Source organism: Tenebrio molitor, chromosome 9, assembly GCF_963966145.1.
Source record: "Tenebrio molitor chromosome 9, icTenMoli1.1, whole genome shotgun sequence".
NCBI lineage: Eukaryota > Metazoa > Arthropoda > Insecta > Coleoptera > Tenebrionidae > Tenebrio > Tenebrio molitor.
In genome coordinates this window covers 15,434,290-15,450,145 of record NC_091054.1, presented here as the reverse complement: position 1 = coordinate 15,450,145, position 15,856 = coordinate 15,434,290, and the positions used below count along the sequence as shown (strand labels likewise).

The following is a 15,856-nucleotide window of genomic DNA, read 5'->3' as shown; positions in this document are numbered from 1 at the left end:
AACATACCGTGTGTTGGTCCGTTCGCCGACGATTCTGTATTGGTCACGTGCGTCCGACATACCGGCGAAGACGCTCCTCACCGAACCTGACACTTTAATGGTATTCTCGTCGAGATTACGTTCATAATTTAAAGCGTCGCCGATAAAAATCAAAGTCAACAATCGCACCACACAACAGCTGATCAGAGATACATATTTGACTTACAATCGGGTCCGTCCGACGGTGCCGTCGGCGATGTCGAGCGAAGTTATGGTCATTTTGGTGTCGCTCACTTAGGGCCGGTGCACATTTTACGATGGATCTAGATCGGGAAGACGCGCCGGCCGTTCCGCACGGGAGCGCTCACCTTTTTCTCTTGGACTGCAGACCAACGTTGTCTTCAGCGACGATGACGCATTGATCGTCGACTGACCGCAAGTACGACACCCGTTGGGTATTGACTCGGTACTATCGAGAGGATTCTGCAGAAACAAAGCGGTATACCTGTGCGGTCCTCTGTTCGACACGTGGAACATGTGTTCTTGGGCAAGCGGGAGCGACAAAGGTGAGTCCAAGAGATTGATTCTGTTGCATTTTTTTCACCGTTCGCTTGCACATTATCGGAATGCACTGACCTACATGACATGGGCGTAGGTGTGGTGGGGGCCGGTGTGGTACTCGCAAACCAGTTCGCTGGAAAAGCTTCGCCCAGTTTTGCTCCACTCGCTCCATCGCAAAATCACGTTTTCAAAAAGACAAATCGGAAATGACTTTTTTCTTGTTTTGAGCACAACAAACACGATTTTACCTCAAAATTTTGCACTTGTTTCTGCGATGACAAGCTTGTTTGTACATACTGCGATTTCATCTCCCACACGCAAACTTATATAACCAATTGTTGAATTGGTTGATGGGTTGCTTATACGAAGTGGTTTTTTGCACTGTTTTTTTCTCTGAAGATTTACATTTTGTTTTGAATGTAAGACAATAATTTATCTGGACCAATCACTTAAAGAGAGAACGTGATCAACTAATGGAGCAAATAAAACAACCGGTCAAAATGAAATGATAATAATAAAGCGGCGACCCTACCACAGTGAAAACCAGTGGCGGCTCGTGACCGGTACTAGAGGTGTGACCGAGCTAGCGTGAACATTTTAGTTTACTTTAATTTTGACAATTGAATCGATTAATTCGTGTTGAGTAATTTTGGAGAGACCGGAAAAACGGTTGTTTTGACGGATCATTGAAATCTCAACCTTGAAGCTGTTTATTTTTTTCATTTTTGTTTATTTTATTACAATTTTCCCAAGACGTGTATTTCAAGAAATGATTAAAATGTGAAAGGTATAATCGCCAAAATAAAAAGAAAATTAATAATGATTTATAGCGTCCTGAGGTAGCGTATCCTATGCTTCCTGTAGCCGCAGTCGAGGGTCGTTCAAGTTTCCTGGAATGTGTTGTCTATTATTCAATTGTGTTCCTATCAGATCCCACACATGTTCGATTGGGGATAAATCGGGAAATCGAAGAGGCCGTGGAAGAATGTCAATGTTACCTTCTTCGAGGAAGTGTGTTGTAGGGCTTGCGAAAAGGGGGGTTTACCATTTTCGTGTGAGAGTGCGATCTTATTCGACGATACACTGATGACGTAGAGACTGGGTGCCCTGTATCAAAGCCTCCTGTATCTTCCCTCGCTCATTTCCAATATTCCGTGCTGTGAATAATCTGTCTCTTATGTCCAAAGTTATTGAGTGTTGTCTTTCAAACTTTAATCATTTGTTTCTTTTACTTACTAAAATTCAAGTCAGTCCATTTAATTCGTAGTAAAAGTGTTATTTTTTATGTGAACAACACGTACTGACGCGAATCATTAATACAATTATTCACAATATCTCACTCACAAAATGCTTGAGCTGTCTCCTGGAAATGAAGGGAACTGTGTAAAAAGCTTTACATATTGTGCTTTATGTGAATGACACTTTTGACAAAAAGTATCATTTTGGAGCTTGAAATGTAAACTATTTGAAATAACAACGTTCTGGACATTCTCGTTGCTTGAAAAATGCCAAAAGCAAATCTCTCGTCCAGACATCCAACGAAACAACAACGTAGCCTCCGGTGTTACTCGTTTGAAATACTTTTACGTAACACGAACATTTAAACGTTTCGTAACAGTATTGATTATCTTGTTTTTTTTTTTAGTTTTTTTTTCTAATTCTAGATCCTCTTAGGCTCTAAATCTTCAACCATGTATATTTATACCGCGAGATCGAAAAAAAAAACGTTGGATGTGACCGAAAATTTCAGTTGGCAATTCGTTAAGATTTCTATTATCAGATGTCAGTCTTAAAAGTTATAAGTGATTTTGAGAACGTTGAAATTTTCATAAAAGTGTGAATTATGTGAGACCTCTCGGTTGTAAAAGAATTTCCTCACCTAGTGCAATGAAACAATGAGATTTAAAACGCCCGCGCCTTTATTCTACGGTGAGCACCCAGCTTGTTTATAAATCGATCCAACGATCAATATTACAATATTCAGAGAGGTTATATTGTGGAGGCTCTTATTGTGGAGGGGTTTAATTTCACAACAGACACACGATAGGGAAAAAAGAGTGCAAATCTTTTTTAAGGATAAGCTGAACTTTACCAAATGATTGGTAAGTAAAGTAAGTAAAATTGGTAAGTGCCTTGAAAGTCCGGAAATTTTGTTGAAATTTCCCAAAAATACAGGTGTCGAATAGGACCATTCGCCGTTCTCAAGTCTTTCTCCATTTCTGAAGAAATACTGCACAATGAAAAATGTTTGCTCTAAACTATTGTATAACAGCGAATTTTAATAGTCAATAATTAATAATGACAATTACCATTGTAACGACATTTGAATTAAATTTTTACGTGTTGCCAACTGAAGCGTATTAATCACGGCCGTTTCGATTTTTTTTATTTTCGATCGCACGGTATAAGATCTTGCATGTTAAGAGTTTTGACTTCAAAACGTAAATCAGGTAGTTGTGAAGTTGTTTTTTTTTATCAAAGTCTCTTGGGAATTTTCGTGTTGAATTATATTATAAATACACTCACCGGCAAAAAAAAACGGAACACTAATAATAATTAGTCAACAACAAATTATACCCATAATACCTATTTTGATGTATTTTAACCAAGAGGCAATAATAGCAAACATAACCTTGAGCATTAGCATAGGCTATTTTATTAGCAATTTCGCATAAAAACAAATTTTTTGCTTAAAAACCTTTTCTTAAATTTACCATTTTTATAATAATCAAGCAACCTGGTTAGATTTTTATAACTTTTGTAATTTTTTATTGTTGTTAACTTCGAATTTAAGTGCAGAACGTAAAAAAATGCCTCTAGCTGGTGTAAACATTGCCAGAGCAGTAGCTTTGGTTGAAGACTGTTGTTGTTTCCGTTATGCAGCTAATGCTATTGAGGCTCCTCTTGCTAGTCGTCACAGAGCTGTTAGAAGGTTTCAAGAGACTGATTGTAAAAGAGCAACCATATACCGCGACGATAGATTTTTAAATAATAATGGTGTTCCGCTTTTTCTACCGGTGAGTGTAGTAAATTTTGAAAGAAAATTAAGTTTTACAGATATTTTTGTGATAGTACAAGACTGTAATTTGAAATATTTTTATTGTTGTTAAGATTTTCTTCTTAAATTATGTGAAAGCAATTGTATACAGGCTGTTTGATGAAAAACGCCTCAACCCGTAACTTTGTTATTTATTACCCGATTTCAATGAACAAAAAAATCAAAGATATGGGGCCGTATGAATAAGAACGGAGCATTTGCCTGGGAGCATGAGCAAGGAGCAAAAGCAAATTGTGGTCTGAGTAAAAGCATTTGCTCAACTTTAAATGAATAAACAAATACTTCTACTCATACCTTGTGCTTTCTGCCATATGAGCAAATGCTCTATTGATTTTTATCAATTATAGTGTGTTGTAGCGTCAGAAATGACATTTCTAAGCTAGGGGTTATTTCACCTGTAATTAAAAGAAAACGAACAAATAATATTTTAAGTGAAAATGAAACCACGAAACTTCTTCCCTTTCAAATGCTGAACTTCAGCGACTAGTAATGCTGGAGCAACTAAAAACTTTGAGAACACAGAGACGCTTTTATCAAATTCAAATTGTTTATCATACAGCAGTGTTTACGATGTATATTTGATGATTGGCAATCTCCTCTTAACTTGTCCAAAAGATGTTTCAATAATAACACGTTCCTTTTTAAGAAGCCTATTGAAAACATTTTCTTCATTTGTATGACAAATCCTAAAAGGTGTCATAAGCCATGGTTCTAAACCATACCCTGAATCGGCCAGAAGCACAGCACCACAATTTTGTAAACGGACCATATTCTCTTTGACGTTAGAAGTCTTCCATATTCTGCTGTCATGCACTGATCCAGGCCACCTCGCACAAACGCTTGTGAAATTTTCTTTTGCGTTACAAGTTGCTTGAACATTTATCGAAGCAAACCCTTTACGACAAATGTACTCGTCTCCGTGATGAGCTGGTTTTTCTATAGCAATTTGTGTGCAATCGAGTGCACCGATGGCTGTTGGAAAGTCATAAAAATTCTGCCATTCAGCTTTTGCTTCTTGGATTTCACGGTCGTTGCCAGGAAAATGAATCCAAAAATCAGCACGGTTATTAACAGCATGCATTACTTCTGTAATTGTCTTTGAGAGTGTAGACTAATGAATCCCTAGTTCTTTACCAATTCCAGATTGAAATCCAGGGTCCGCCAAAGACCTCAAGAGTGTTTTCATTTTAAGCTCGCGTGGAAAGCTCCTCCTCTTGTCTCTTCACGGTGACCCAAAAAATGATTTGCTAAGCACTGTAAATTTTCCTCTTGAAAACGATAAAGCGTTTTAAAGTCCCGACTAAGAGCCCTTCTGCTTGGTATGTAAATTTTTTCATTCTTTAAATTGTAAACTGACCCATGTTTGCCCGCGCGACGCAAATGTGATTCTATTATTTAGTTGATGCATTCATTTGTGAGTAAATGCTCAACAAAATGAGCAAATCATAATGATTATTCATACAGATTTCTCAAGGCTGAGCATATGGATATTTCACATGGAGCAGATACTCACTTTGGAAATGGAGCAAGGAGCATTGTCTTTTGCTTCAAATTGTTATTCATAAAATACTAAGCATTTACTCAAAAAAACTGTAGTAAAAGCATATGCTCCCTTTTATTCATACGGCCCATGGTTTTTCAAGCGCTACAAAACAGCCATAAAATGTTTTTTTTTGGCGTTATCTTCAATAGCTAACGATAGTCAACTTTTTTTTTTTAAATGGACACATGTAGTTTTTTAGGCTTGGTCTGGTAAGGTTTTTTTTTCTGGATCTAATGATGTATTGAAAGTTATCATTTGGTTCATAGCTAACTGAAAAAAAAATAAAACATTTTTTTGTGGTTCAGCTTATAAAATTTTTAAGAGTGCCGTGAAAAACAATCGGAATACAAAGTACGATAAATGTCATCTAAACGTCAGCTTAGAAGTTTTCATCTGCTTTTTTAAACTTTTTTTATTTAAGTATAAAATAACATTGTCAGTCATGCAGGATAGCAGTCATTTGACTATTATTTTATGTTCGAGTGTAATAAAAATCGTAATTAGTCAAAAACAAAAAGTTAATAGAAAAAATAATAATAATTAAAAAAAAAATATATTTTTTAATTATTATTTATGTTTTCCAAGAAAATAATAATAAAACTCTTCAAGATTGCACCTGAAAATTTTCACACTCACACTTGACATTTGTTGCTATTTGTATTCCAATTGTTTTTCACGGCACACTTGAAAATTTCATAATAAACTGAACCACAATTAAAAATTGTTTTATTTTTTTTTCAGTCAGCTATGAACCAAACGATAATTTTTAATACATCGTTAGATTCAGAAAAAAAAACTTTATCAGACTGACCCTAAAAAACTACATGTGTCCATTTAAAAAAAAAAGTTGACTATCGTAAGCTACTGAAAATAACGGCAAAAAAAATTATTTTATGGCTGCTTCGTAGCGCATGAAAAACCATATCTTCGGTTTTTTTGTTCATTGAAATCGGATAATAAATAAAAAAGTTATGGGTTGAGGCGTTTTTTATCAAACAGCCTGTATTCAAAGAAAGACAATTTTCGAAAATGTTTTTTCTGTTTTAATTTAAGATTGGAATGCCACTTTGGTACTACATATTGCGTAATATAGTCTTTCTCTATTGTAATAATAGTTAAAAAATACGAACATAAAATTTGTGTATAATATTTTTTTTTTACTTAAGAAAGTCGTACTGTTATGCAATTGTCTCAAAATTAACAAGTAATTTTATAGAATAATCTAGTTATTTTAAGCAATCCTTTCGTCAAACATATTTACAGAAACATATCTGGCATGCGAAAAATTCATATCATAGCTACGCAGTACTTGACACGTTGATAAGAACAATGCTATTCCGATATAAATTGTTAGTTATACGCAATAAAACTTTAAATTGTTTATTTCTAGAAATTAATTTAGATTACTTAGGACTGTTTCTTTATATCGGGTGTTCATTTAAATTTATCCTCAAAGCAGGCGTTGAAGAGTCAATTGTGAACGCACCACGGATTACAGATCACGGATCAACTGTTTAAATCTGAACTCACTTTTTGCGTTGTTCGTGTTTTTACTCTGCAGATTGACGAGTGGTGCGTTCACAATCGACTCTTCAACGCCAACTTAGAGTAATCATAGAACATGATGGAAAAAAAATTGGTTTTGGCCTTTCGTTAACGCACAAGAGCTTTTGGAAGTTACATCTAAACTATCTATAAAACTAAATGATCCTGTTATTGATGTGGGAACATATCATAGCAACGAAAAAAAACACCTTTATAAAATAAATGTCAATGAAATTGTGACAGTTTTCAAATTGTTTTCATAATGAGTTTTACCGCAGATGAATATTGTAATATAAATTTAGCTCTTGGTGGCGCAGAAAATAACGCGATATTTAGTTGCACTGCACGAACATACACCATGCGTTTTCCTAATGGAAGGCATCCCAATGTGAATGTTATTAGGCGTTTTGACCAACGACTGAGAGGAAAAAATGTAACCATGACAATTACATACGGTATTTTTAGTTACCTATTGCGTTGCTGCCATTTTCATTTTCACTTTCTGAGAGTTTTTTCTTTAACTGAAAGCTGCAGAATAGTTTTTGGTACAAAATCGGGGTCTATGTTATGCTATGCTACTTAAACGCCTGTCCGTCCTTTTTGACATACTCGATATATGCATGTTATTAAGAATGCCTCAGTAGTAATTAATGCAACAACATATGGGACTGCCGTTTTGACGTTTCTATAGCCAAGATTGCCAGATAACTTTTTCAAAAATTTTCATCTTGCTTGGGAGATCATTATGCTTTCCAAATTATTAACAACCTAGAGATATTTTTAGAAGAAAACATTGCATAACTTCGTTCGTAACAAAGTAAAATCAGAAACTGTTGAAAAATGTGTACCTACTATACAGGGCCTTTCACAACTCGCGCCCTAGAGAAAAAGGGCACCTGCCGCCGACAATAAGTTGTCAAAAAATAAAAACAAAGAATTTACTACTGCTTTCATAACTGAGTTACAAGACTTGTAATTCTACCAATCCCAGAAAGGCATCTCGAGGTGTGATGTTATTTCAACCAAATAAAACCAGTGGCTAGGTTTCAAAAATAATACCATCAGGTAAAAAAATGTTTGGGTTACTGTAATTTTGACACTATTAGATTTGACTTTTCATTCTCAACAAATTTAAGTTAACAATCTGAAATGTTAGAGCTGTCATTAATTACCAGAGACCGGCGAAAAATGGTCAAACGCTAGCGAATAACTCCCACCACAATACCCTCAGTGTCGGCGCGCTCTATTAGTGGAGTAAAATCGGACTGCCCGAATTTAAATATTGTTTATGAACAGAAGCAATACAAAAACAAAGCTGCATTTACCCGCCGGTTTAATAAGACTGTTTATAAAAAACGCCGTGGAGATGTGGTTTTGAGGAAACAAATACCTTTTTCTGTTTTGTGTGCCTAGTGTTTAGTGGAGACAATAAGTGGATTGAAGAAGGTGTGTGTGTGATTTAAAACATCCACGGCACGCTTGATTTCATTAATAAACATTGTAACGTAATACAAATGTTGTTTATTTTCTAGAATTTTTATTGGAAAAAAATCAACGTGTTGGACATCATTGAAGTCAGAAAAAAATTCTTTACCAGAATAAAAATAAATAAATATGTTTCTATTTAAAAAAAACAAAGTGACACTTAATTGACATAACAATTAATGTTGAAAAAAATAAAAAATTAAGACGTTTTTTAGTGTTTTTATAACCATTGTATTGTTTTTTTTAATTATTAAAATCGGACAATAAATAACGGAAGCTACGGTTTGTGGCGTTTTTTAGGAAACAGCCTGAATATGTACAGTCACGGCCACGGAATTTCGTCAGTCGTTGTTATTCAACTGACATTAGCTGTAAGACAGGTTTTATATACACACCCCACATTTGAATTTTTGACATCCATGTCATGCCATGGATGTCATGTGGCATTTTGATTTTTATTGTGCGTGACAGAATATCTGTCACAAAAACTTTGAATGTCAGTCATAGTGACAATAAAGTTTAAGCTACACAAGTTTTTTCGAATTGACAGTAAAGTAACGAAATTCCGTGGCCCTAACTGTACATGTGACAGAGCCCTTCCTCGTCAACGAGTCACGAGCCGCCACTGCATGATTGTAACTAAATAAACAAAGGTTTTGGCTTTTTTTATTACAAATTTAATTTGACAGTGACATCTTAAAAAACAACTCCAATCGCCCAAAGATGTTTTTTCTTAAATGAAATCCTAGCAACGTAAAATTACGGCAAACACACCTTGGAGGTGTAGATCTCTGATTGGTTAACTTTAAGTTGTCTTTTCTCGAATATATTTAAAGCTAGATTTTTTTTCTTCAAAATTACACATCCAAATGCGATCTCTTGTTTCCTCTTTTTCTCTAGCGCGCGAGTTGTGAAAGACCCTGTATACATAGGTATAAGTAAATACAGTATAAAACATCTGTGGTGTTGTTTTATTAAGTAACGGGTGTTTTTTTAAATTTGGCGTCGAAGTAGGCGTTGAACTGTCGATTGTGAACGCACTATGCACGTTACGGATCACGGATCAGCTGTTTAAATCTTACGCTTTTATACATATACACGAGTGGTGCGATATCAATCGACTCTCCAACGCTTACTTCGACGCCAAATTTAAAAAAACACCTTTATATACATTTACGTAAATATGTACTTATTTTGTAACCAAAATGAATTGAACAACAGTTATTCTTATAGAAGACGATAAAATTGTATTTTATTTTTGAGAGCGTTTAATTACGCTCGAGAAGATAATTAAATTTTATCGTCGTATTTTTTTAGCATTTGGAATTTAGTATTAAAACTTTTTTTTTAAATCATTACTAATCGTCTCAGGTAGTATGAGCGTTGTTAGGGTAATAAAAAAAATTACTTGCCCCCTTGCTGTTGCTACTTGACCTTTTGACTTCAATAGTACATTTTACTATCTGCTATAGAAAAAAATCTTTTTTTTATTATATCTGAATCATAATCCTTGTTTTTGACACTAAAATGCGTGCGAAAAAGGGCCTTTAAAACACTAAAGCTTTAAGGTTGCTTAGGTAACAACATTTTGAACAATGATAAGTAGACATTTATACACAATTTATGATAGCAACGAAACAACAAAACAACAACAATTGACCATTTCTACATCAACGATTAATGACACAGATTACTTCGGAAAAGGTATTTCAATTTACTTTTTTTGCTATAATTTTCAGATTGTAGTGCAGGTATAATAAAAAACAGCCTATGATACGCGTTTATAAGGGCCTTTAAAGCACTTGCGACGTTAAAAGCACTCCGCTACGCGTCGTGCTCTTAAACTCGTCGCGCGTGCTTTAAAGGTACTTCTTTTTATTGGTAACCAATTTTGCTCATTTAAAACACGCCTGAGCGTGTTTAAATCGAACCTTAAAAAACGCTCTTTTCCGTGGCAACATCGCGCGTTTTCCATGGAAACATCACAAATCCGAGAGGACATTTAAAAAAATATATCGTAAAGTATTCACGGATAACTGGTCTTTAAAACACTTGCTTTATTTCGAACACTCCGGCTGCGCCGTCGTGCTCGAAAAATCGCGCGTGTTTTAAAGACTTATACTTTAATATATGTACTATACTTGTATCATAATATACTATTTTTTCTTTTTGTTTCTTATAAGAAAAAACTCCCAGTTACGGGCAATTCCCTATGACGGACAAAATAAAATGAATAAATGATGAACAGTGTGAACAGTTTTCAAATTTAAGATTTTATTTTGTACAATATGCGGTGTTTCTTTGAGATGGTAGGGGCTGCAGGCAACATAGATCTCCGTGCTTGTTTTGCTTCCCATCTTATTCTATTTATACTCACTCCACTGTTACATTTACAAACTGCCATAATTTTGCCCAAAGTTTACAAAGTTTTGGAAGTTTCGTAGAACTGTAGCGGATCTGTTGTAAACATTGGTACTAAAAGTAGGTGTATTAAAATCACCTAGAACGATGACTTTGTCCTCGTGTACTTCATGCATGCTGCTAAGTGTCTCGAAATAATGTTCAAAATCTAAAAAGGAGGTGTAAGGTGGAATGTACACAACTAATATTACCATAGAGGAGGAACAATTAATTGAGATCCTAACTCCTACTGTATCGATGGATGGGATAGAGTCAGAAAGCGTGGCAGTGTTTAGCCTATTACTGCAAAATTTGTTATTTACAGCAATAAGAACACCACCGCCTTTTTTTACACCAAGTGATGAGAAGTTTCTGTCACTTCTATATACTGTATATGAGTTACAAAAAAGTTCATCATCCGTAATATCGTTGGACAGCCACGTTTCAGTTACAGAAATAATGTCATACTCAAGGGTAAAGATGTTGTTGTAGAATTCACAGATCTTGGAACGTAGGCCTCGCACATTTTGATAGAGTAGGTTAAACGTCTTACAGTCCGAGGGGAGAGTAACCTTCCTTATGTTGTAGTTGGTTCCACTGCCACCTGCTGAAAATTCTCAGTAGTTTTCTTTGGAAAGTAGTACTTGTTGACGTATGTGTTGGCAGGCCAAAAGTCGGGGTCTCGGATTGTAGGTAGAAGGTGAACCGGAGCTTTAACAATAAAAGCTCTGGAGGTTGGTTTTCTATTAATGTTAGCGGGTTTTTCCACTTCAAACGAAGCATCTTGGTCAAGTTCTTTAAGCACGGCTAAAATGTCGTCAACTTTCTGATCAGCCGATAAGTTGGAAACGTATGTCCAGCAAAACTTCTGTAGGGGTACAAGCTTAGCTTTAGCTCCTGTTAGAGTTGAAGAATTTTTTGAAACAAAACGTTTGCTGCTTCTGACATCCGTTATGCTGGAAGGAACTGTAGTCTTATGTTGGTTGGAGGAATTAGATGTTTTTTGTTGGTTTGTAGCTACAAAATCAGAGGAAGAGGCAGCAAGAGCGTACGATTTCGGCAAATTAGTTGTAATCATAGAGGCGTCGATAGAGGTGGATTGTAATTGCCTAGTGATGTCAGCGTTTTTTCCCGCTTCTTTCGGACGACAAATCTCCAAATTGGGTGAATTTGCATTTTGAAGTTTTTCTGTATCACTGGGTTGAGAAATATTTACAAAGGACTGACGTCGAACCGCTGTCAAATTATTAGTATTATTATAGACTGTAATATCGGTGGCCAAAGAACTATCCGAGAGTGTATTGGTTTTTACTTCCATATCAGATCGGCGTTTTTCACGTGCAGATTTAAAGGACGGAGACGCTTGCTGGAATGGGCCTTGAGATTTATGTAAATCGAACTTCAAATCGATGACAGCATTGTACAATTGATTGATTAAAGCTGTTTGTGCCACTATAAGGGACTTACAGTTATTTAGCTCGTCATTGAGATTCAAGATCACTTGTTCACAGGAGCACTGCGTTGTGTGATTCTTGAAAAAATCGGTTAAACAGTCCCCAACAACTCCATAGAATAGATCTGCGTCGATGATGGGTGGTTTCGCCTTTGGAGGCATTTCGAAGAATCCAGCAACACCAATTTCACAATTAACTTTGCAGAGATACGAAATATTATTATCTTCTTTGTCATTTAAAGTTAAAAATTAAGCTAAGATGATAGCGAAGAATAGAGATGAATTGAAAGACACAATAACAAAATCTGTGAAGGGTTGATAACACGGTTAACTAGACGAACAGTTGCACGTTTTGAATTGAATGTAAACTGTCGAAAGATCCGAAAAGGTTTTGGGGTTACATTCACCAGAAAAAGGGCCGTTCTCGAATACCTGGCACGATGCATTTTGATGATCTAACGCTATCCTCACCTCAAGACATTGTTGATGCATTTTCCTCTTTTTTCAATCAAGTATATTTAGCATCCGATCCTGAATATACGAAGAGAGTTGTAGACACTAATTTTCATAATATTATTTCAATTACACAAATTTTCGAAGAGGAAATAATATCTTCACTAAAATCTTTTAAAACCTCCATGACTGCTGGGCTTGACGGGATTCCAAGTTTCCTTCTTCGGGATTGTGCTCAAATATTTGTAACACCACTGTTTTCGATATTCAACCTCATAATTAAATCTTCAACTTTTCCCACAGTTTGGAAGCAAGCACGGGTCTCACCGATTTTTAAAAAAGGAGATTTGTCAAACATCGAACACTTTAGACCCATTTCCATAATATGTAATTTTTCAAAGATCTTAGAATCTATATTATATAAACGCATTTATGCAGGCGTAAAGAACTATATTTCACCTCATCAACACGGATTTGTAGAAAGAAGATCAACACTCACCAACCTCGCTTATTTTTCGCAATACGTTTCAGAGGCAATTGACTCTAAATATCAAGTGGACGTTCTATATACAGATTTTCAGAAAGCGTTTGACCAAATCGATCATTTCATTCTACTCAGAAAACTTGAACAGTTTGGTTTTGATAATTCTTTACTTGCCTTATTTCAGTCATATCTGCTAGATAGGCGCCACTATGTTACCTACCAAAACTTTGTATCCAAGTCCTTTACACCGACCTCAGGCGTTCCGCAAGGCTCAAACCTTGGACCTCTTCTATTCCTACTTTTCATAAACGATATGGTCAATGTTATTACCTGTGAAAAGTTGCTTTTCGCTGATGATCTTAAATTGTTTATTAGAATCGAATCTGATAGTGATTTTAATCTACTACAAAATAACTTAGACGCTGTTGTTGAATGGTCATCTCGAAATCGGCTCTCTTTGAATACTGCTAAATGTTTTGTATCCTCATATTCCCGGATTCGTTCTGTCAAGGAACATACGTATATAATTGACCAACATCGTTTAGAACGAGTCTACAAATTCAAAGATTTGGGTGTCACTTTCGATACGGAATTAAATTTTAACGATCATCTTAACAATATTGTTAGCAAAGCTCTAAAAACGTACGGATTTGTATTTAGAAATTGTAAAGACTTCAGCAATCCAAGAACTCTATTGCTACTGTACACGTCATTGATTAGATCTCAACTGGAATATTGTTCACTTATATGGTATCCTATATACATCACAAATATTAATGAACTCGAGAAAGTCCAACGAAAATTTTTGAAGTTTTTAAGTTTTCAACTTGACGGTGTTTACCCTATAAGAAATTATGATAACAACATGTTATTAGGCAGGTTTAAGCTTAAGTCTTTGTATACTCGCAGAGTAAATGCTGTTGTATCATTTCTGTATAAGCTTGTACATCATAAAATTGATTGTTCATTTCTTTTAAGCAAAATTAGCTTTCATGTTCCTCGCATGAATAGTCGAAACTACACTACGTTTTATATTCCTGGCTACAGAACAAATGTGTTGCTTAAGTCGCCGATTATTTTAATGTGCAACAACTTTGATCGGTTCGCTGCAGGGTGTGACATTCACTTTGACTCTTTGAAGACAATTCTCGACGCTGTGGAGTGCCGACTGTTGTTTTTGAAGAGTTGATCATTATTGTGACTTATTTATTAGCTTGTAATCTAGTTGTACAGCACGTTGTTTCCTGTAATTGGGTGCTTCCTGTAGGAAATATATTTATTATTATTATTATTATTATTATTATTATTATAACACTATATTTTAAACTGGTAAGCTGTTTTTGCTTTTATTTTTGAAATTAATAAAACAGTTAATAAAATTATAAATATGTATAACAATTTTTGCATAACAATATTGTACATTTAGATCAGTTTACATATCTTTATTTTTAACAAATCTACACAGTTTAATTTTTTTTAAGTCGTTTTTACACTTTCACAAATAAACACCTCATGATTCGCAACAATTAGTTGCTAATTTCCCAATAAAAGGATTTCCAGAAACGTTACCATTCTAATTTGTGTGGAGATAAAAATAGACACCGCTAAACAATTCTGAAACTATTGGATTTTAATTTTACTAACAAAAATGATTAGCAATAATTTTTTTTTTGGGTCACAACATGATTTAGAAGATAAAAAATATTAAACCAATAACAAAATATTGTAACACATCATTGCACGACTCATGATTGGATTTTCAAATACATGATTAAATTGAAATCGAAAATTACAAATGATTTGGCTAGAGTTGACATTTACGTGAAACGGAGTTGGCAACATTGCACGAGCGCGAATAAAATCAGCTACTCTCTCAAATCGTAAAAAATATTCCAAGAACTCAGTGAAGAAATGAATCCAGGAAGTGATTAATTTCGGGATAGGGATAACGGAAGATTTGCCAATAAAAAAGTAGTGAAGTAAAGGGAATCCAACGAGAAAAGATTGTTGTTTGTCTGGTCTTAGAGCGCGACGTTGCCAGACTTCCACGTTGTTGACAGTTGACTGATAATATGGCCGCCATCGAGTTACATTAATTTCAAATTGATATTTACGCCAAACTGAACGCTGACATCATTCTCTGTTAATTTTTACTTGAGATACAAGATTTAAACTATGTAATTGTCACTTTGCATTTCGTTTTGGCCAAAGACGAGATGACAGTGACAGATTTTGTTAATTATTTAGAAACCAGACGTTAGATTAAATTTTTTTTTTTCGAATGCGTCGGATGAAAATGAACAATGAAAGAACGTTTCAAGTAATAATAATAATAATAAAAACACGCAAAATTAGTCACGTGTCGGTCAACACCGTCCGACGCCTGATACTTAACCGTCAGTAATTTCACGGCTGATGCCGCTTAATCCACGCCTTATCCTTATCGCTTAGCGCCTTGCAACAGGTTCACCTTTTCCAATTTTGTTTCAGTAGGTGATTTCGAACGGAAACAACAATAAAATTGGGAACCTCGAGTCGAACCCTCCCGACCCGGACGCTCCGGAGTTTGACCCAACTATGAACCTGTTGACGGGTGAGTCGACTATTTGTTTATTTTATCAATCATTCCCAAGGTTGTGCGCTCGTCCCACGATAATAACAATTCGCCGGTTCGCATCGCGATCTTGTCGAAAGTGGGTCTAGTTCAAGTTCTTCCTCGCACAATTTACAGTTTCCATCCACCTTGAACGTGCCGCATTTCCTGTTGTCGACGATGTCGGTGTGACACAACGTCCGTCGTGTTTTATTACCGCTGTGCGGGAGTTTTTTACATGCAACGTGGACATTTTTACGACTATTATGTGCTCAGTCGAAGCGTGAAATGTCCACCTTTGA

At 35.4% G+C, this 15,856-nt stretch overlaps 2 protein-coding genes across 5 annotated transcripts in view; one reads left to right on the top strand and one right to left on the bottom strand.

Moving 5' to 3' along the window:
- LOC138138783 (scoloptoxin SSD14-like) overlaps nt 1–15,856 on the bottom strand; it is a 72,789-nt gene that overhangs the window by 41,559 nt on the left and 15,374 nt on the right. Inside the window, exon 1 of one of the 3 annotated variants that reach the window (XM_069058847.1) lies at nt 206–348. The exons of 1 other annotated variant lie outside the window; for it this stretch is intronic. In XM_069058847.1, coding sequence (XP_068914948.1) covers nt 206–258 — 53 coding nt within the window. In that variant the 5' untranslated portion in view covers nt 259–348. Of the gene's footprint in view, nt 1–7; nt 168–205; nt 349–15,856 lie in introns of those variants that run through there. One more of the 3 variants, XM_069058848.1, reaches the window with a different exon arrangement.
- Nucleotides 403–15,856, top strand: part of LOC138138787 (uncharacterized) — a 96,677-nt gene continuing 81,223 nt past the window's right edge. The window contains exons 1-2 of one of the 2 annotated variants that reach the window (XM_069058855.1): nt 403–545; nt 15,452–15,554. In XM_069058855.1, coding sequence (XP_068914956.1) covers nt 15,539–15,554 — 16 coding nt within the window. In that variant the 5' untranslated portion in view covers nt 403–545; nt 15,452–15,538. The remainder of the gene's footprint in view (nt 546–15,451; nt 15,555–15,856) is intronic. The other variant, XM_069058856.1, reaches the window with a different exon arrangement.